The sequence below is a fragment of the Vicia villosa genome, unplaced genomic scaffold (genome assembly GCF_029867415.1).
Source record: "Vicia villosa cultivar HV-30 ecotype Madison, WI unplaced genomic scaffold, Vvil1.0 ctg.002326F_1_1, whole genome shotgun sequence".
NCBI classification, from domain to species: Eukaryota; Viridiplantae; Streptophyta; class Magnoliopsida; order Fabales; family Fabaceae; genus Vicia; species Vicia villosa.
The window spans coordinates 332,033-354,727 of NW_026705896.1; the positions used below are offsets into that span (position 1 = coordinate 332,033).

At 34.7% G+C, this 22,695-nt stretch overlaps 1 protein-coding gene across 1 annotated transcript; it reads right to left on the reverse strand.

The window, feature by feature from the left end:
* Positions 1 to 4,829: 4,829 nt before the first annotated feature.
* On the reverse strand, positions 4,830 to 7,978 carry LOC131638518 (glycerol-3-phosphate 2-O-acyltransferase 6-like). Its single transcript, XM_058909079.1, has 2 exons — positions 7,203 to 7,978; positions 4,830 to 5,883 (listed from the first exon to the last, which is right to left on the reverse strand). Exons 1-2 carry the CDS (start codon positions 7,824 to 7,826, stop codon positions 5,014 to 5,016), a joined length of 1,494 nt encoding a protein of 497 aa, XP_058765062.1. The 5' UTR covers positions 7,827 to 7,978; the 3' UTR covers positions 4,830 to 5,013.
* Between the last annotated feature and the right edge of the window lie 14,717 nt (positions 7,979 to 22,695).

Here is a 22,695-nt window from a genome sequence, read left to right on the forward strand (position 1 = left end):
ATAGTCGAGGTAAAATGCATTTCGCGTCCAAGGTTAAAAGCACTTTTTGAAGTAGTGATCTCTTTCTTCTTATTCATTATTCTAAAGCTACTATGAGTAAGAGTATCAAAATTCACTTTTGTTGCAGTGAGATATTGTTGTCCAAATACTCATGTAACACCCCATATTTCCTATTTATTAATTATTTGGAATTTAAAATTAATTATTGGAGTTAATTAATTAATCGAATTAATTGGGAAAATTATGGAAGATGTAAGTGGGCTTGATGTTGCGTTTAGTAAAGAGGGGGTGCTACGTGTGAGGCCCTATTGAAGTTATTTTTCTATTTTTCTTTCATAATAATAATAAAGGAAATTAGGAAATAGAGAAACAGAAGAGTCAGAAGAGGAGGTTTGCAAAACACGTGAAAGAACAGAGAAAGGAGAAGAAAAGGAAGAGGGCATTCAAGAACTTTGAATCAAGGTAAGGGGGGAATCTTCCTATTAATATCTATTATGTGATTATAGGTGATAGAATTGATTAAGATATGGGTTGATTCAATTGGATATAATGGGTTTGGGATTGTTAGGTTTGGGAATGTCATAGTTTAGGGTAATTGATGAAATTGCATGAACTATTGATTGAAAATACGTTTTTATTGATGTTTGATGATGTGTGATGGTGTATATGATGATTTTATGCCTTTAATCAATGTTCATAAAGGATTTTGGGTGAAGGTTGTGTGGAATCGCAGGTCTGTCACAGAGGTGAAAATTCTGCATAATCGGACGTCCGCTAAGCGGCCTCAGGCTCGCTAAGCGGATATTGTTCGTTTTTCAAAATTTAATTGAGCTTGCTAAGCGGACCTATCCCGCTAAGCGGAGGTCCCGATGTAGTTAGCTACTATCTTTGACCGCTTGAAGCGGTGTTATTGGAAAATTGATTCCGTAAGCGCGCTGGGGGTCGCTAAGCGGACCCTGCTGTGTATAAAAATTTCTGAACTTTAAACCTATGTAACTTTTGATCCGTGTATCCTTTTTGTGTGTCGTTTTAGGCGATGTGAAATTAATTAAATGTTTTATAATATAAAATAAAGAAATGGGCAGTGGCCGATTTTATTTTTAAAACTCGATTTAATTGCTTTGGTGAAATGATCATTGTATATGTGGTTTTGTGAATATGACAATGTATTGGTATGGTAACGGAAGAAATGTGATTATTTCTATGATTATTGTGATAAACATGTGAATGATGTGAAAATATGTGCATTTTTGTCATAACATGATTGAATGTATTTTAGTGTTATGTTTGGTGATGTATTTGTTGTGGTTGATGAATGACAATTGAAAATCTGAATATATTGCGAATTGGGTGAATGATATATTATGATGTTTTGTTGCTTATGAATGCATAATATTTATAAATTGTGAATGAGACTCGCCCTTACGTGTTGACATTTTTAGATTGACGAGTAGCGGCTTATTTACTTCGGTGAGGATAGCTCGTATAGTTAATCCAGTCGTTGGGTCGTGTTGGTCAGACTCTGGTCTAGTAACATTGGGAACGATAGATTTAGAGTTTAATTTTGTTACACTCTCTTTTGTTTGGTTTGGATTATCTTTCGTTGGAAGTATTTGGAAGATGTTTTGTTATTCCGCTGTGATAAACATGATAATGTTGTTTGGTGAACGTTCCTATTAAAGCATGACATAAGACTACAATTGGTTTATTTGTTTTATTTAATTGTGGCACCCTTGTTTTTTTATGTTTTACTATGATTATTTTATTAATTGCCGAGGGGTTTAGAAGGGTGCTACAACTCATGTATTCATTTTGATCACGGCGATATATATATATGCTTTAATTATTCCTTATTATTGATGATTATCTTCGTTATTAATTCTTGCTATAACCAAGATAATTTTAACTTAATATAATAGTTTTGAATAGACATTGACATGTCTTTTTTAACTAGTTTTCCTTTTGTAAATGTTGATCACAATCTAGTATGCAATATATGCCATTTATGCTACACATAGAAAGTTGGAATTTTTTCTTAGTATTAATAAATCACATAAATTCTATAAAATGTTTCATTTTGACATTTGGGGTCCCATTTCTATTCCTTCTATTCATGGACATAAATATTTTCTTAACGCCTTAGATGATCATAGTAGATTCACTTGGATAATTTTGTGTAAATACAATTTTGAAGCCTGTAACTTTATCCAAAAACCCTAACAATGACCAAATCTCAATACTATAGTCGTGTCAAAACTGTGAGAAGTGATAATGGACTTGAATTCTTAATGCCACATTTGTATGCATCCAAAGGGATAGAACATCAAACTAGTTGTGTTGAGACTCCCGGGAAAAATGGTCGTGTTGGAAGAAAGCACCAACATATCTTAAATGTTGGGAGAACATTACTTTTTAAATCAAAATTACCAAAACGAGTATTGGTCTAATGCAGTCTTTCAAGCCACATACATCATAAACATAATTTCTAGTCCAATCTTGAAAAATAATATCACATTATTTTCATAGATTTGATGATCACCCCGACCTTATTGAAGTTAAAATATATAGATATCTATGTTATGCATTTACCATTCATAATCTTATATCCAAATTGGATATAAGAGACAGGAAGTCGATTTACTTAGGACACAAGCAATGTGCGAAATAAGAAGTTTTACTGGATCTTAACACCAAAAACATTTTCAACTTTAGACAGGTAACTTATCATGATCATGTCTTACCCTACCATAATCTGAATTCACCTTTCCATTAGAATTAACACTCAATAAATCCTTCCCCGACAAGCCCTGACATTCTCACTAACATTGTACCTGGCTATGAACATATTTCACCAAACATTGACATCATAACTCATTCACATCTTACAGTTGATGAACCTAATGAGCTTTCCATAGACAATTATAATAAAGTGAATGATAATTCAAATAATACTAAACTCTTAATTGACATTAACAAAAACAACAGAAAATCAACTAGAACTAAAGACAAGCCTAATCACTTGTCTGATTATATACACAATATCTCATTAGATTCGGTCACACCAAACTCTTCAGATACTCTCTACCATATCTCTCATTATCATTCATATGCTAACACTTCAAGTGCACATAACACCTTTTTCACGTCTCTCATTGATGATAATGAGCATGTCAATTATAACCAAGCTAGCACTCAAGAATTTTAGGTTCAAGGTATGAATTTTGAGTTGCAAGTCTTGGATTTTATGGACACTCCAACCCATATTAAACCTATAGAAAACGAGTGGGTTTACAAAATAAAACACAAGGCATATGGTATAGTTGAAAGATACAAGAAAATATCGGTTGCAAAAGGATATAATCAAGTGGAAGGAATTGATTTTTTAAAATATTCTCACATGTCGCCAAGATCACAACTATAAGAGTTCTTCTTGTAGTAGCAGGCATCAAGGTTTGGTATTTAAAAAGGTGATGTAGAGTCATAAAGTACCTCAAAGGCTTACTAGGTTGAGGCTTATTGTTCATAAAGATGCATAACTTCAATTACTTGGTTTCTCTAGTGCATATTTGGTATGCTGCATTGATACTAGAAGATCTACTAGTGGTTATTGTTTCTTCATTGGTTCTTCATTAATTTCATGGAGAGCTAAGAAGCAGCACACAATTTCAATAAGTTCTTCTTGTTAGATAATTGATATGATAATCCTGGATATCTTCAAGAATCGTGTTCGTTCACTTTCCGAACAAAGTATTTCGACCCTATTCTTGTCTGGGTTCACGAAATCTTTGCAGGGATAATTCTCGAAGAACAATCTGTTTCTGACAATAGAGAACAGATCAGGAATGTAGAGGAAGTATGTTTTTCTTATCCGAAACCGAGGCCAAATGACTCCTTATATAGGAGATCAACAATAGAAACCGAAATCTGTTCGGTAAAACAGTTATGTTGGTTGGGAAACGACACCCCGCCAGGGGCTCCGCCCCTTGGAACCCCGTTTCTATTATTCGTATTCAATTGCACGTTTGACTCTACGAGCGTGCACTCCGCACTACCCTAACTCGTTTCAAGCTTAACGCATAATTGCATCGGCCTACAGTAAATCACATTACTACCAAAATACATTGATGATACTAAAATCACCAACACTTCTAAGGAAGAGCATATGGTGTTATCCTTTGCACCATGCAAGCTTCAAGGTTTAATCACCTTGCTTAAAGAGTTATATATCAACTGCACCAAACCCTTAGCTCTATTTTGTGATAACCAAAGTGCAATACTCATTGTTGCAAATTCTGTCTTCCATAAGAGAACCAAATACCTTAAAATCGAGTGTCATTTTGTTTTAGAAAGAATTCAAAATGGAATGTTCAAATTGCTTCTAATCCACACAAAGGCTCAACTAGCAGACTTCTTTACTAAACCCTTGCCACCCAAAACTTACCATTGTTTCATTTTCAAACTCAATATGCTCGACATAAGAACTTCATGACTATTACCACCATACGATTTTTTTTTTTTGGTTTTAATCCTTTAAACTATTTTTCTTTAATTAGAACTCATTAACAACTTAATCTCAATCCTTAAAATTTTAATAAATGATACTGCGGTTTAGATCATATTAAATATTTCTCCCAACCTATTACATCTCAGTTACACTTCAGAATTAAGATCATGTGACATAATAAACACAATAACATGTATTCACTCATTCTACCATGCTGGCTTACCAAACTCAGATGTAAAAAAATGGAATACTATCTTAGCTTATCTACCACATGCTCTTAAAGTATACAAAATTACACTAAATAGTTCATAAATTGACCCAACAATAAAAACTATAATTTGTATAATATATATCATAGTAGCAAAATACACATAAAATGTTACCTTTCATGCGCGTCATCACAATAAGTTTTTATTACTATCATAAAAATCTCTAAACATTCAAAAACACATTAATTTGGTAGCTATATAAAAATAAATCAAAAGGGAAAATTTTTTCTCCCTTTTTCTTCAAGCTTTCTCCTTCTTAGATGGAACTCTTCCATCAGTTCCAGCAAGCATAGCATACTTATCCTTCCTTGTTAAATTAGTACACTCAAATCCAAGTGTTCCGGCAATAACCCTTTGAATATAATTCGCAACTTCAATACCCGATTTTCCGCCACTGCATGTTAACTCCTTAGGAAGTTGATTCAAGAAAGTGATCTCATAAGTTGGCACAGGGTTCATGAACACAAAATAAGGATCCAACACTTTATGTCCCCGGACCGTCGTACCATAAAACACGCTTTGTTTAGTGTTGATCGCGACCGGGACAATCCTATCCGTTAATTCAGCAAACAGCGCGCTGAAACGTAGAAGGAACGGCTCTCTACAAGTCGTTCCTTCAGGACAAATCACTAAGTCGCCTTCCTCGAGTAATTTTCTTATATTTTCCGCGTCTTTCTCTCGTTCTCTTGAGAGTGCCACGGCTTTAATCGGCGAAATTATTTCGCTGAATTTACTAATACTATATGTGACACAACTGATTTTTCTCCCTAGTGCAACTGCTGTAACCACTGGGTCTAAAATTGTGCGATGGTTACAAACTAATAGGACACCTTTTTGGCCTTTTCTTGGTGCTGGTGGAGGGGTGCCTTTAACAATTACTTTGATTCCTAAGAGTTTGTAATTGTACCAAGCAATTTTTTCAGGTAATGGGATGTTGAGGTATACCCTAAAGATGGAAAGTATTATGCCAATTGGGAACCATAGGAAGGTCAATAGGGCAATAATTGGGGTAGGTCTTTGAACAAATCTACCTTCATGGAAAATAATTGGACTTAGAAGCTTTGTTCTTGGTAGTGGATCACATTTAATTCTTGGAACCATATATGCTTCCTGCAAAATAATGTAGTTAATGATTTGGTTAGAAGTTTAATGAGTCGATCTGAGTCAAAGTTGATTCAGCTGGATTTGACTTAAAAGAATTATTTTGATTCGAGTTTGTCACGAATAATTTTTTTAATCAAAGTCGTCTTAATTGAAGTTTATGAATAGTTTGTTTCAACTTGATAATTTGAACTCGGCCTGACTCGAGTCTTCAACATTTTTTCGAGTTGGTTAGATTGATTACCAGTTTTGTAAGCATATGATTTACATGAGAACAATTTGGATTTTATGTTCAAATGGTTAGACATGAGAAATTTGTGTAGGTGATAGATAGCCTTAAATTTTGGAGAATTTAGTTCATGCATGACTTATAATTCACAATAATTAGTGCATGAAAGTAGTTAAGAGTTATGGTTTATAAGAAAGAGAAGAAGTAGAACTACTCAACTGAAAAACAGAGTGGCATATCAAAGACTAGAAATTTAAAATGTATGCATAAGTAATGAATAGAACATGGAGGGACCACATGTTGATAGGGGTAAATTTATGAGAAAAAATATGAATCAAAATCAGTTTATGGAGGGACCACATGTTGATATGTTTAAATATAACCGACTGCAATTGTAGTGTAATTTAAAATCATACATGCGGTTAAATATATGATTTAAAATCATATATACGAGAGTATAAAAAATTAGATCAGACACTTTTAATTATGCGTGTTTAAATTTTTTAGTTAAAATTTAAAAATTAAGAACTTTAAATCTAAATCTTGTTTAACATAATAAAACTATTAATTTTAACTTATTTCAATCTTATTACAAAAATTGCAATACCTATCGCAACATCTGTGATTGTATTCTCGACCTCAATTTAAGACCATCTCTAATACATATATGTCGTGAGAGACTAGAAACAAAATCTGGAAGAGGAAGTGAGGCTCATTATGGCAAATAAAAACATGTCATAACCATTAATTCTTTCACCAAACAAAATTTAAATTTAGAAAAAACTATAGTACTAATATTTTCATTCACTTTTTTGATAAATTATAAATACTATAGCTGGATTTAGCTAAGAAACAGTCCACTAAAACCTCATAACTGTCACCTTCTTCTAAAAATAGAATTTAAGTTGAAAAATACTATAAAAACAACATTGAGTGAATTACTAATATAATGATAGAATTTTTATGTCCATTTTTTTTGTATTAATTTTTTTTATGTCCATTTATTTTACTGTTTCAATAGCTAAATTTCATAACAATGTAATAAAATCATAACAATGTAATAAAAATGTTTAATGAAAGAAACTTGAATTATACTAACCTTGCAAATTGACATGAATTCATGATCACTTTCACTATCTCCCAATCCCAAATCAGGCAAATTAGAGTCATGAAATTCTTTGACAACAGCATCTTTCTTATGCTCCCCAACAAGAATACCAGGCTCCTTAACAAACCCGGTCACCCTTCCTGATTTCGTCACCGAAAGTTCAGTACCAATAACCTTATCACCTCCCAACAAATTCTTAACAAATGGCTCAACCATCACCCTCGGACTAGCCGTCACAATGTAACGCTTACCGAAAGAGCTGAACACATTCCATGCCTCGGGACGGACATCCTCCGCGTAAAATTTCGTCAACACGGACCTTGAAACCATCTCAACGTCACTGATCTTCAGACCTGCGAAGGTCATGAAGATCAGTGTCTTGATGGCGATGGTTTCAGAGACGAAAAGGTATGTGAAGTAGACGAACGGGACGGAGATTAAGAGGATGAATCCTCTTAGGAAACTACCGGCTTCGGTGGCCATAAGCATGTAGTAAGGAAAAGCGCTTCGAGATATAAGAAGCGTCCCGTCTAAGTCGGACGCAATGGTTTGGTTTGATCTATCTTGTGTCTTGTTGCATTTCGAGATTGGTTCGAAATGGCATAAAGCTCCCATGATTGTGAATGTAGAAGAAAATGGAATTGAGGTTGAGGAGATGAGTGAGTAAAGTGAATGAGTTATATAGAAGAAAAGTTAGAAATGTTATGAGGTGAAAGGAAGAAGGAGGTGTTTTTAAGAGGAGTGGGGGGAGAAAAATGTGATGTTGTTGACCTATTGTTGTGCATGAGTTATAATATACGGGAAGGGATAGAGTGTGGGAGACCACACCATATGGCTCACACCATTACTATGCTTAAACAATGTTATAATTAATTTTTAGTCCCTAAACTTTTCAAAAATTATTTAAAAAAATTGTATATTCATATATATTCTTATACATTTTGTATTTAACTCTTGATTTTTTTTTTTTTAAATGTCGCATGTCATATCTGTATTATATATGCAACTAAACCACTAAAGATTTTATAGATAAACTTTCATTAGAAAATGGAATACGGTTGAAGAAATTAATGAACATATAGGTGCAGCAATAATATTTTCTGGAATATAATGATAGCTGGTACGTACTGCAATAAATATTGTATGGTATTGTATAAAATTAAATTATTGTATGGTACTATTCATGGCCTACGATATTTTAAAATGTATGTTTACTAAAAAATTCTTCTGTCTATTGTGTGCATACCCTTTAATTGATCATTGTATTTTCTTGACAGCCATTAATTTTGTTTATATATAGTATATATTTACTTTTTCATTAATAAAAACTTTTGTTTATTCTAGTGTTTTTCGAATATATGTAGGATTTCTTTTTAAGAGTAAGTATTAGATTCATTTTCATGTATATAACGTATGATAAAATATGGTAGATGACTTATTATTTTTAGGAATTTCTTATAAATTTATAATTTACTTAAAAATGAAATAAATATAAATATAAATATTTTAAACATCAAATAATAAAAAAATCACAAATCTAAACCTAAATATTAATTTTTAGACTATATTTTACACACACTTTAGTTATAACTCAAAGCACAAAAATTATATTATATGTGCGGAACTTAATAGTACTTTATTAAAGTAAAGTAATAATTTATCACCGTCTTTCTCCTTTGTATTATATTTGCTTGACTTTTTAGTCTTCTGTATTTATTTTTAAAACTTCTGGAAAAGCGTTGTCTCACCCTGAATTGAGGCTAGCAATGATTGATAAAATGTGTACTCCTCAAAGCATTGGTATTTGAGAACTGGTTCCTTTTTCTTTTGGAAAATATTTGGTAGGTTGTCGTTGGCTTTATACAGTAAAGGTCGGTCTAGATGGTAAGATTGAATGATACTTTTTGGTAGGTTATTAGTCAAAAGATTCACTCATAATTTTTGGTAGGATTATAGTGATACTTTCTCAACTTTAAAGATGCCATCAATTATACTTCTTCTCGCCATTGCAGCCATTCAACATTGACCTCATCATCAACTTGACGTAAAATATGCACTTTTACTTGGTGGTCTTGAAGAGGAAGTATATAAGGAGAAACTACATGACTTTGTTGCTTAAGGGGAGTCATCGGCTATGGTTTGTAGGCTACACATGTCTTTTTATGGTCCTAAGCAATTTTTGAGAGTTTGGTTTTGCAGACTCAACATGTTGTGAAGCTGACCATTCTGTGATTTACCATCATTCAACCAAAGGGTGTATTTATCTAATTGTGTTTGCAGATGATATTGTCATAATTGGTAGTGATCAGTAGAGAATACTCTCGTTGAAACAAAATCTCTCAAATCAATTTCACACAAAAGGCCTTTGTTGTCTCCGTTATTTTTTAGGTATTGAGATTGCTTAATCTAAATATGGTTTGGTGATTTCTCAACGGAAATATGCTATGGATATTTTGGGAGAAACAGGTTTTTGAACGCTAAACTAGCTAATACTCCTATGGATCCAAGTGTCAAACTCCTATCCAATCAAGGGGAGCCTCTATCTAAATCTGAAGGATATAGGAGATTGGTTTAAAAGTTGAATTATCTCACTGTCACTCGTCCGGATATTTCTTTTGCAGTTAGTGTGGTAAGTCAGTTCTTAAATTCTCCTCTCTAGAAACACATGGATGTTGTTGTCCGGATTCTAAGATACATCAAATGTGCTCTAGGAAAAAGTTCTGTGTATAAAGATAAAGGACATAATCAGATAGTTGGGTACTCCTCTAGGTATTGTGTACTTGTTAAAGAAACAAAATGTAGTTGCAATATCAAGTGTTGAGACTGAGTATATGGTCATGGCAATGGTAACATATGAACTCATTTGGTTAAAGAAGTTGCTCAAGGAACTTCGAATTGAAGAAGCAAGACCAATGACACTTGTTTGTGATAATCATGTTGCATTGCACATTGCTTCAAATCCAGTCTTCCTTGAAAGGACCAAACATATTGAGATAGTTTTTCCCTTTGCTAGCAAGAAGATTGAATCAGGTGACAACGTCACAAGATTTGTCAAATCTAATGATCAATTGGCATACATATTTACAAAATCACTGTGAAGTTCTAGAGCAAATTATATGTGGCAAACTTGGTGCATTTGACTTATATGCTCAAGGTTGAGGGGAGAGTTAATATTTGTATAAAGAAAACTTTCACATCATTTATATCATGTAATTAGTTGTAAATCTCTCTCTATATACAATATAGTCTCCGTAGTGCTTTCAAAAACACTATTGTTGAAGTATGTCTTAAAATCTTAAGTGATGCAGATAAAGAAAACATGTTTCAAGATTTCCAGAAATCAGGAAACCGAAAAGCCCCAAGAATGTCCGATTCGAGTGATTCACATATATCTAGTTTGGTCGGTTCAGTTTGTAGATTCTTGACCAAGAAGTCTTATGTCCTCCGAGTCGCACGGCGTTTTAACCGAAAAAACTTCTTTCGCAATTCATGCTTTTCTGTTTTTATGACCAGATATTTTTTCTTGATTTCTATTTCAAATTGTTCTCTGGACTTTTTATCAATATGAGGTGATCGTAACACAGTATATAAGACTCGTGATTCAGGCAATTCAATCTTCCGTGTGTAAGGCGGAAGCCCCCCAAAATGGTTTTCTAAAAATGGGTGATCAAAAGATCGAATCACTATGCGTATCTTGGTGGTCATTACTTTTAAATATCTTTTTGGCTGACTATTCATTAATGTTAGAATATAAAAATATGTTATAAAATATTTATAATATTTTATTCTAATAATTAATGGGTTTTGTTATGGATCTGTTGGATTTTAGCAATTTTAAATATGTATCTCTTATGTTATTTGCAGTGTGAGAATTTTAGAGTAGGCAAGGGTTTTTGAAAAACCTTTTGAGCTATTTAAGAGGAATGGAAAATACTTATAAACATATTGGATTTATGTGATTCTTATTTTGAGAGTTGGAGAGATTGAAAAATACTTTGGTATATTGAGAGTCAGAGAGGTTGAGAAATATTTGGTAGAAAATAGAATTTATTTTTGGAAACTTGGAAAGTTATTTTCTTGTAACTCATTTGCAATCTCTTGTAATAACGTTTGGAGTATAGTGAAATGGAGAACTGCTCTCTCCCACAGACGTAGATCATTTGATCGAACTAAATAAACAAATATTTTGCGTTTCTCGCCTTAGTTTATCTTCTTCTGCTAATTTCACTGTTTATTGGTTATTATTGTTAAATGACATTTATTTTGGTTGATATTGTTTTTTGTCCCCACAAATTAAGTTTCTGTATGTGAATTGAACCTTAAATTTTTCAGAACAAAAATATGATGAAATTTTTGTATAGATATGAAAAAGAAAATTTCAATTTCTTTATAAATTTAAAACATGTTTAATCTAATATATAAAAATGCATGTGGTTCATATTTATTTATTTCTTTATATGTTGTTACAACTTACAAGTTACAACCTACATAATCTGAATAAAAATTCCATAGAAATTCAACTAAAAAAAGCATATATGTTGAATGAATAAGACAGTTGGGTGTGATGCATAAAGTAAAGATTAAGAGATAGTTGTATTTTGTGGTTGGAAGGAGGCGTCGGAGTAGTTAGTAGTCAATACCAACGCCTCCGTTACATTCAATTAGCCTACTTTTTAGTTTATTGACGCCACTTTCGTCTCTAATCAAACAACACCTAGCCTTGCCTTCATTACTCTTTTATTAGCCTATATACCTTTCTTTCTTTGATCTTTAATAAAGGTATGCACTTATTAAATGTGAAATTATTCACTTGATTTATACTTTCTCTTAGGATGTGTTGTAACTCACAATTTTGGTAGTTATGTTAGTTACCTTGGTAGGGATATGTAAGAGACAACTATGGTTGGATGTGGTAGTTGTTTATGCTTAGAAATGTTATAGATGGTTAACTGAAAAAAGCAACCACATAGATTTGATTTAGTTGTTAAAGAGGTGGTTGAATAGAGGATAATCAAATAAACACAATCGAAGTAGAGTTAGATGAGTCTTTTTAAAGTTTACTAAGGTTCAAAAAGGTGGTTGAAGTATTAGAACATGTCAAGAAAACATGTTGAATTTGATAATTCCATAATATAAATAGTGTTCCATGTTTGTAACTATTAATTTTATTGAAACGTTCATATTTTCAGAGTGAGTGTATCCTCACATTTTAATATTGAGTTAGAATTTTAACACCAGTTTTTTAAATCTAAGAAGAGGAACAATTTTTTAGAGAGGTAACAAGAGCTTTAATATTATTAAAGAATAAATTTTGAACATTTTCTTCTGATTGTTTTTTGAAATTCTTTACTATAAATTTAATGCGTTCATCCAATCCCTTTTGATATCAGCAGAATCTTCATAAATCGTTTTAGAAATGTTTCAGATTTTCTTAGTAGTGCTACAGTTAAATACATTGTTGTCCTAATGCTTAAGTTAACACACTATGTAAAATCCAAAATACTTGCTTTTTTTTTATGGGAAAAAGAGTTCCATTAAACAAAAGGAACACAAAGGTACAAAGATGGCTCCATAGAGGGATAGCCATTAATCCAAATTTTTGAGCCAAAATTTTTTCCAACCCTAACAACATTATGAGCATCTACATTATCAGCCCTTCTAATAAACATAACATAAACACTAGAAAAGCTACTGAGTAGAAGACGGCAATCCGCTGTTATAGGCTCCAAGACTGCGTCTTTTACGATACCATTGATGCAGTCAACAACAGTGAGGGCGTCTGACTAGATAACAATGCAATTTAGCTTCAAATCCTTAGCTAGCCGAAGGCTCCATCGAATGGCAAGGATTTTCGCTACCGCCGGCTCGACAAGGATACTCTCCTTTTTACTTGGAGCAAGGTTGACAAAAAGGTGGTGAGCTGACTCGGGAAAAGATTGACAAAAAGGGCAACTTGCATCAAGTTTAATCCCCTTCGTTTGCAAGTTCACTCTTGTGGGGAGAATGTCCTTGGCTAACCTCCAGAGAAAGTTCTGAATTCTGTCGTAGAGCGGGGCCTTCCAAATGTCTTTCCATAACTGTTGGTTGCAAATGCCTGAGGGTCCCGGAGATTTAGCTTGCTTATAATGGGTGTAGAGGTGATAAGCACTTCGGACGGAGTAATCACCATGTCTTTCAAAATGCCAAATCAACTTGTATTCATTGTTCCTAAGAGATAGAGGAATACTTACAATCTGGAAAGCTTCATCCGAAGCGAAAACTGAGCTCATCAAATCTCTCTTCCAGCACCCCAGATCCTGATCGATTAACTCCTTGACGGTAGCATCCTTGTCCAGAATTCTCGCTCAACTCAGCAGCTTAAAACCAGCAAGTTCCGGGAGCCATCTATCTTTCCATATACGAATTATTTTTCCATTTCCAATCCTCCATCGGGAGCCCTTTTGAATCAAATCCCTAGCACTCAGAATGCTCCTCCACACGTAGCTAGGTGCAAAACCGATAGAACTTTCTTCAATAGAGCTTCTAGGGTAGTATCTACCTTTGAAAACTCTACTGACCAAAGATTTCTCATCACATATCAACCTCCAGTAATGCTTACCAAGGAGGCTAGTGTTAAAGTCACTGACTCCTCGAAAGCCTAAGCCTCCTACTCCTTTAGCCCGAGCCATCTTCTCCCAGCTCAACCAATGGACCTTTCTTTCGCCATTTCGCGAGCCCCACCAGAATTTCGCTAACACCGCTTCTATCTCATGGCACATCGTTTCCGGAAGCTTATAGCAACTCATAATATAAGTAGGGATAGCTTGAGCTACAACTTTAATTAATACTTCCTTCCATGCTCTGGACAGAAAACGTCCCTTCCACCCTTTTATCTTTTTCCAAACTCTGTCAATAACCATGGCAAAAATATCTCTTTTCAATCTTCCGAACACAACCGACAAGCCCAAATATTTGGAGTGGTTTTCCTCTCCGGACACTCGAGTAAGGACAAGAAGGTTTCTGTCGAAGCTCCATGGGCCATTGCGCAACACATTCTCCAAATCTCTCCTCGTTGCAAATATGAAGAGGAAAAGATTCTTGCTCAACTCCTGCGTTTCCACCGGGTTCTTAAGCTTCCACGCGCTAACCATGGGGCTTGTGAAAGCCCTGGAAATGAAGTTGATATGACTATGACGTGTTATTATTTATGATGCAATAATATTTGTTAATTGCAATGAGACTTACCCTTACATGTTGTCATTTTCAGATTGAGGATAACGGTTGTTCCACTCGGGGAGGATTAGCTCATGAGTCAGTTGTTTAGTTAGCGTCAGGTGTCATGCTCTGATATTTGTAACACTGGGGACGCGATATATAGAGTTTATGGTTTATAGCTCTGGTTATGTTTTGATGTTTTAAAGGATAAGTTTTAAAGATGTTAAACTTAATCCGTATGATTTAATTTCCGTTGTGTTAACATGAAATGTTTTTAATTGTTGATGATTGCCTTAGTGAACGCATGACATAACTGAATGATATTTAATTTATTTTGAATTGAGACACCCTTATTTTCATGTACTCTGGATAATTTTATTTAATTTGCCGCGGGGTTTAGAAGGGTGTTACACATGTCAGAAAGGGAAGTTTTCAAAACCTGCATTCAAGTCTAAAAATGTTGTCTCTTCCTCTAGGCCGCTAGAACTTCTGCACATTGATCTTTTTGGCCCAGTCAAAATAGCATCAATCAGAGGGAAGAAATATGGATTAGTCATCGTAGACGACTATAGCAGATGGACATGGGTAAAGTTCTTGAAACACAAAGATGAGTCACATACTGTGTTCTTTGACTTCTGCACTCAGATTCAATCTGAGAAGGAATGCAAAATCATAAAGGTCAGAAGTGATCATGGTGGCAAATTTGAGAATAGATTCTTTAAAATTTATTTCAAAGAAAATGGTATTGCCCATGATTTCTCTTGTCCTAGAACTCCACAGCAAAATGGAGTTGTAGAACAAAAGAATAGGACTCTACAAGAAATGGCCAGAAGCATGATCAATGAAACCAATATGGCTAAGCATTTCTGGGCAGAAGCAATTATCACAGCGTGTTATATTCAGAATAGAATCTCCATAAGACATATTCTAAATAAGACTCCTTATGAATTGTGGAAGAACATAAAGCCCAACATTTCTTATTTCCATCCATTTGGATGTGTATGCTATATTCTCAATACTAAAGATCATCTAAATAAGTTTGATTCTAAAGCTCAGAAGTGTTTTCTACTTGGATATTTTGAACGCTTAAAAGGCTACAGAGCATACAATACTGAAACTCTGGTAGTTAAAGAATCAATCAATATCAGATTTGATGATAAGCTTGGCAATGAAAAGCCAAAGCAGTTTGAGAATTTTGCAGATATAGATATATATATATATATATATATATATATATATATATATATATATATATATCTCAGATCATGAAGAACCCAAAGGAAAGAATGATGCAGAAGATCAAGTTGCAGCATCTTTGGAGAATCTCAGAATATCTGAAGAGCCAACACTCAGAAGATCTTCTAGACTCAACTCTGCTCATTCAGAAGATGTCATCATTGGAAAGAAAGATGATCCCATCAGAACTGGAGCATTCCTTAAGAATAATGCATAATGTCAATTTGGTCTAGTATCTCTAATTGAGCCAAGTTCTATTGATCAAGCTCTAGAAGATGCTGACTGGATAATTGCCATGCAAGAAGAGCTTAATCAGTTTACAAGGAATGATATATGGGATCTGGTTCCAAGACCAAAAGGATTTAACATCATTGGAACTAAGTGGGTCTTCAGAAATAAGCTAAGTGAGAAAGGTGAAGTCGTCAGAAACAAAGTCAGACTGGTTGCTCAGGTCTATAGTCAGCAAAAAGTCATTGACTATACAGAAACTTTTGCACCAGTGGCCAGGTTAGAATCTATTCGTTTATTAATTTCATTTGCCACTCAGAATAACATCACTCTGTATCAGATGGATGTTAAGAGTACCTTTCTAAATGGTTATATAGATGAAGAAGTTTATGTCCACCAACCTCCTGGTTTTGAAGACTCTAAGTCTCCAGAACATGTTTTCAAACTTAAGAAATCATTATACGGTTTGAAGCAAGCTCCCAGAGCTTGGTATGAAAGATTAAGTTCTTTCCTTCTAGATAATGGTTTCACTAGAGGAAAAGTGGATACAACTCTCTTTTGTAAAACCTTTAAAAAGGATATTTTAATTTGCCAAATTTATGTTGATGATATCATATTTGGAACTTCTAATGCTACACTTGGAAAGGAGTTTGCTAAGTCTATGCAGGCAGAGTTTGAAATGAGCATGATGGGAGAACTCAAGTATTTCCTTGGGATCCAGATTAATCAAACTTCTGAAGGAACTTATGTTCACCAGACCAAGTATGTGAAAGAACTTCTGAAGAAGTTCAATCTGTCAGAAAGCAAAGAAGCAAAGACTCTAATGCATCCAACATGTGTATTAGGTAAGTATGAGGTAAGCAAGAAGGTTGATCAGAAGATCTACAGAGGTATGATTGGATCTCTTCTATATCTTACTGCTTCTAGGCCTGATATTTTATTCAGTGTATGCTTGTGTGCTAGATTCCAATCAGATCCTAGAGAATCTCACTTAACTGCTTTTAAGAGAATTCTAAGGTATCTGAAAGGTACTACTAATGTTGGTTTAGTCTACAGAAGATCTGAAGATTACAACCTAGTAGGATTCTGTGATGCTGATTACGCTGGAGATAGAGTTGAAAGGAAAAGTACTTCTGGAAGCTGTCAGTTTCTGGGTAGTCACCTGATCTCCTGGTACAGCAAGAAGTAAGCTACCATTGCACTCTCAACTACAGAAGCAGAATATGTTGCTGCTGGATGTAGTACACAGATGCTCTGGATGAAAAGTCAGCTAGAAGATTATCAGATATATGAGAGTAACATTCCTATATTCTGTGATAATACTTCTGCTATTTGTTTATCTAAGAATCCCATCTTACATTCTAAAGCTAAACATATTGAGATTAAACATCACTTCATTAGGGACTATGTTCAGAAGGGTGTTCCTTCTTTAAACTTTATGGATACAGAACATCAGTGGGCTGATATCTTCACAAACCCCTTGCTGAATATATGTTTAAGTTCATTCTAAAGAATATCAGTATGGATTTATGCCCAGAATGAAAGGATGAGAAGATCTGATATATGGATTAGATTTAAAATGCTTATTTATTTTCTTATCAGATATTCTGGATATGTTGATCATTTAGATACTCTGATTCTGTTATTGCTAACGTTTCATATGTCTAAGTTGATTCAGAATTTCTGTTAAAGCAAAACAGCTGTCACCAGCTATTCCAGATAATGAACACGTGTTCCTTCTGAAGGGACAATCATGCGTGCAGTGATGAGACGCCGCCATAGGTAACTGTGCAAATCATTTCAAATTTCACGTTATCTCTCCTAACGTCTATCAGCATTAAATGTAAATGATTTGGATTCTGTAATTGTTGCATTCAGAATCTCATTGCATTTCATTTTCAAATTCGTGCCTATATAAACGCATCTCTTTGTCATTTCATCTCTTTCCATTCATCTTCACTGTTCATTGTTTATGCATTTTTGCCTCTTTTTCTCTCTTTTCAAAAACCCTAAAGTTACGAAACCAAGATATCTCAGTAGTGCTTGGATGGCTTCTCAACAACAAAATGTTGGTTCATCTTCTCAACAACATAATCAAGATCAACAACAACAACAACTTGTTGCCCAGAAGACATGTTTTATTCCTTTGAATGAATTAGAGGTTATCTGCGAAATGATGGTTGATTTTGAAAACCTAGAAGCACATGAAATTTATCTGAAGGAGGCTATGACTTTTCAAGGATGGCAAGCGTTCTTCTATGGTTTGTGTGGACCAGTCTATCCAGATCTAGTGAAAGAATTTTGGGTCCATGCAACTGTTATGCCAAAGGTCATTCTTTCCATTGTTCATGGTGAACGTATCTCCATTACAGAAAACCTTCTAAGGAAGTTGTTTGGGTTGGAAACAGTTGAAGGTGTTTCTGAAGCTGTTCCAGGAAGAACAGATTGGGAGGCTATGTATGAAGAAATTTACCAGGATGGGAAAGAGTTTACTGAAATCAAAACAATGAAGCCTTCTTACAGAATCTTGGCTAAGATTCTTCTGGGTTGCATCTACCACAGAAAGTCAATCGTTTCTTCAAACTATGTTAGCAAGAACCAACAATACATTCTGTATTGTATTGGTAAACAGGAAAAGGTGGATCTTCCGTTCATCATCTTCAACCACATGTGGCAGCATGTAAAGGAATCTAGAGATAAACCCAGAAAGAAGAATCCCAAGTACCAGAGAAACATTATTCCTTTTGGAAGAATCATCTCAGATCTTCTGGTTCAAACAAAGATTGTTGAGGATCTAGAGAAAGCTGGCATTATCAATGATCCTTATACAGTAATTGGAAGTACAATGAATGCTCGTTCTCCGAAGAAGATGGGCTTAATTCAATCCATTGGAACTTCTCCCCAAGTGAACACTGAAGTTCGTTCCAGAAGAGGTCCTGCTCTGGCTGACTTTGAGCTGTTCTTCAAAAATGAACTCCCAGAAGTTATTGTCCAATACATTGCTATGCACAAGGCAAATGGTTCTGATTGTGATCCTATTTGGATAAGTAAGAAAAAACTTGCCACTACTGCTAATCAAGTTCCAGAAGTAGTGCAAGAAAAAGAAAGAAGAACGAAAAGAAAGTTAGATCTTCCAACAATTAGTGAGGAAAAGAGTAAAGAGAAGAAAGAAGAAAAGAAGGAAGAACAGATGGAAGCAAGAAAGGAAGAGCAGAAGAAGAAAGAGAAGAAAGATAAGAAAAAGGAAGAGGAGAAAGGAAAGAAGAAAGTAGAGCAGAAGGAGAAGAAAAGGAAAACTGTTGGAGAAGGTCCTGCTAGGCCTCAGAAGAAGAAAAGACCTACAGGTATTGTAATTTCTGAACCTGGTTCTGCTCCTGTTTTAAATTCAAATATTGTATCAACAGAAGCTCCACCAAAAATATCACCAGAAAAAGCCCCAGCTAAACCGCCTCCAACCACCAAAGTTTCTACCCCTCCTTCTTCACCCAAGTCTAAAGGAAAATCGCCTATTCTTGACTTTGAACCTCCTGTTTCTGAACCTATTCTTGAAACCACGCCTCTTAACACCATTATTCCTCCTCATGCCACTATATCCACTTCTCAACCTCCTCCACATTCCAACTATGATCATGTAGACACTGCTGTGTTCTACAATTTTCCCTCATCAGAATCCTCTCTTTCTGATTCATTCATCCACCGCATGCAAGCTTATAACCGTAAAAACAAACCATCTTCCGAACCCGTTGTCGTAGTCATTGATTCAGACAATGAAGCTGAATCCTCTCAACAACCATCCTCTTCAGAAACATTATGTGTTCTTGATAGAGTATCTCAACCATATGCCTTCTCTCACCCAGAAACACCAATCTTTTCTCTAAAACCACAAACTCCAATCTCACCTCCCAGAACAAAACCTCCAAAACCTTCATTTAATGCACATTTTGAAATCTTAAATAACAAGGTCAGGACAAGTTTAGAAGTTCTGAAGGTTGCTCATGACTCCAAGATGGATCATGTAGCTGCTGGGAAGCTCTGGAGAGCCTTTGGTAGGGAATTTCAAGAAGACCTTATGGATCTTCAGAAAGATTGCTTGGCTACTTCTCTGGTTCCTTCTGGATTCTTTTTGGAGCTTGATGATGGAAAGTATTACTATCCCATCACCAACTGGAAGCCTCTGGAAGAGAAGTCGTTTGTTGATGAATTATAAGAAGAAAATCCTCTAGCAATTGTTGTGTGGAAGCCACATCCATACAAAGTTCTGACTGGAGATTTTCAGGCTTTGTTTAACTGGTTCAGGGAGAACCCTCTGGAGAAAGCCCCTAATATGGTTTACCCAGAAGTTGAGTACCCTCTAGAACCTGTGATTCCTGTTTTCAAAGGGCTACCTTCTGAAGAAACTTCTGCTGAAGATATTCCTGTTGAGGAAAATCATGCAGATGTTACAATGGTTGAAGATGATGCTGATCATCCTACTCTAGACAATAGTTTTGATGCTTCTTCTGCTGGTCCTTTTGTTCCACTGAACACGTTGAAGGAACTCCAACAGAATCAAGCTACTTTGGCTAATCGTCTGGATAAGCAAGATGACACCAATGCAGAGTTCAGAACTTGGATGAAGACTCATGAAGAAACCTCCAAGAAGCAAGCTGCTGACACTTCTGAGATTAAGAACCTTCTGGCCGCCTTAGCCTCTAGGTTTACCCAGTAGTAGTCTGTCTTGTGTCTTAGTTAGTTTTCTTTGTTTCTGCATCTGCTTGCTTGCATCTGTGTTTTGTATTCTCTTATGATTCTAATCAATGAAATATCTTTTTCTTTCTTCACTCTGTGTGTCTTTCATCTGAATCTTTTATGCTTTTTGATGTTATGACAAAAAGGGGGAGAAACGTGATAATTGAATTGATTTATAATATCAGTTGCTGGGCTTAAGTCTCAACATTCCTAACAATTATTTGCAACTTTCTGTCTTTGATAGTTTTTGCAGGAATGAGACATTCTGGACAAGCTCAATATGAGAAGAAAATACATGGGGAAAAGCAATTCTAAGGATCTCAAAGAATTGAAGCAAGCTTAATGCTTTGAAGCTTCAAGATCAGAAGCAAGCATTGCATTGTTAAACCAGAAGCTCTAATACAAGAAGTCTCAAGATTTGATGGTTCAGATACATAGAAGACTGAAGACATAAAAGCTCTGATACAAGTAATCACAAAGAGAAATTCAAAGCTCTGAAGCTGTCTAATGGAAGCTCTGAAGAGAAGCTCTGAATGTTCTGAAGTTCTAAGTTCAGTGTGAAAGTCTCAACTGAAATGGAAAAATACTCAGGGAAGTCTTTTATTTATAAATTCTTCTATTATTAATTTCAGGGGGAGATTGTTAATCTCAGGGGAAGACATATTCACACACACTCTGATTATACGCTTATGCTATATTTGTGAAATTGTCTTTGTTTATCTGATATTCTACATACAAATTCATATCAATTCTATATGTTTTTGTCATCATCAAAAAGGGGGAGATTGTTAGAACAAGAAATATTCTGATTAATATTCTTAGTTTTGATGATAACATTATGTATGAATTTTGTATAAGACAATGAGGTACTCTAATCCTTTACATTTTCCATTTCAAGAAATATTTAAAGAGTATGCACAAATCAGCGCTCAGAAGTACTGACTCGGAAAGTTCTGGATGGCTTCATCAGAACATGCTCTGGCAAGACATCAGAAGATGGTCATGCAGAATCAGAACATGAACTGGAAAGCATCAGAAGAATGGAAGTCAAGAGTACAAGCTCTGAAGTTCTGATGGTATCACGCTCAAAGCTCTTCAAAGTCAGAAGACATAAGATGCTCTGCACCAAGCTGATGACTCTGATATTCAAACGTTGTTATCTACAAATCTGAGTTTAGAAGAAAGTACAAGATGAAAGGCTGTAACGTCAAATCTTTGACTGACAAAAGGAACGTTAGAAGCTACAAAAGTCAAAGTCAGTAAAAGCAGCAAAAGCAAGGCTCGAGGTAGTTGACAAAAGTGTGAACATTAAATTCAGAATTGTACTATTCACGCAAAGCATTAAATGCATCCCAACGGTCATTTCCTCTCAAGTGCCTATATATAGAAGTTTTGATCAAAAGCTGAATACAACACTTGCGCAAAACTTACAGAAACGTTGTCAAATTCAAAAGCTAAAGAACTTCATCTTCAACCTCACAAACTCTTTGTAATATTTAGTGAGTGTTAAGTTTAGAACTTAAGAGAAATATCACAGTTGTGATTACAGCTTTATTAGAAGCATTCAAACTCTTGTAAACTTTATTTTACATTGATTGTAAAAGATTACCTAGAGTAATCAAGTTGTGATTTGTAGACTTTAGAAGACTTAGAGGGTATCTAACTGGAAAACCATTGTAATCAGTTGGATTAGTGGATTAAATCCTCAGTTGAGGTAAATCACCTTGTCAGAGGTGGACTGGAGTAGTTTAGTTAACAACGAACCAGGATAAAAATAATTGTGTTCATTGTTTTTATCTTCAAAGTTTTAGAGTTACACTTATTCAATCCCCCCCCCCCCCTTTCTAAGTGTTTTTCACTCCTTCAACTGCTACTCTTTTACTTTCTCTTAGAAAACAAGATTACAAGTTTACAAGAATAATAAATAACCTCTCTCACCCTAAATTAAGATTTGCAGTGTCCAATGATGAGAGACTAGTATGCTATTTATAATAAAACCTAACATACTAACTAATGGACTTTTTCCACAAGGCCCATTACACAAGCTAACTTAATAAACAAGCTAACTGAACAATTAAGGTTTAAACACTAAAATCTA

Excerpts from the sequence above, each read along its gene's own strand:
- LOC131638518 (XM_058909079.1), bottom strand. The coding sequence starts at position 7,826 with ATGGGAGCTTTATGCCATTTCGAACCAATCTCGAAATGCAACAAGACA. Across the intron at positions 5,884-7,202 it reads AATTCATGTCAATTTGCAAG|GAAGCATATATGGTTCCAAG; the intron begins GTTAGTATAATT and ends ATTATTTTGCAG.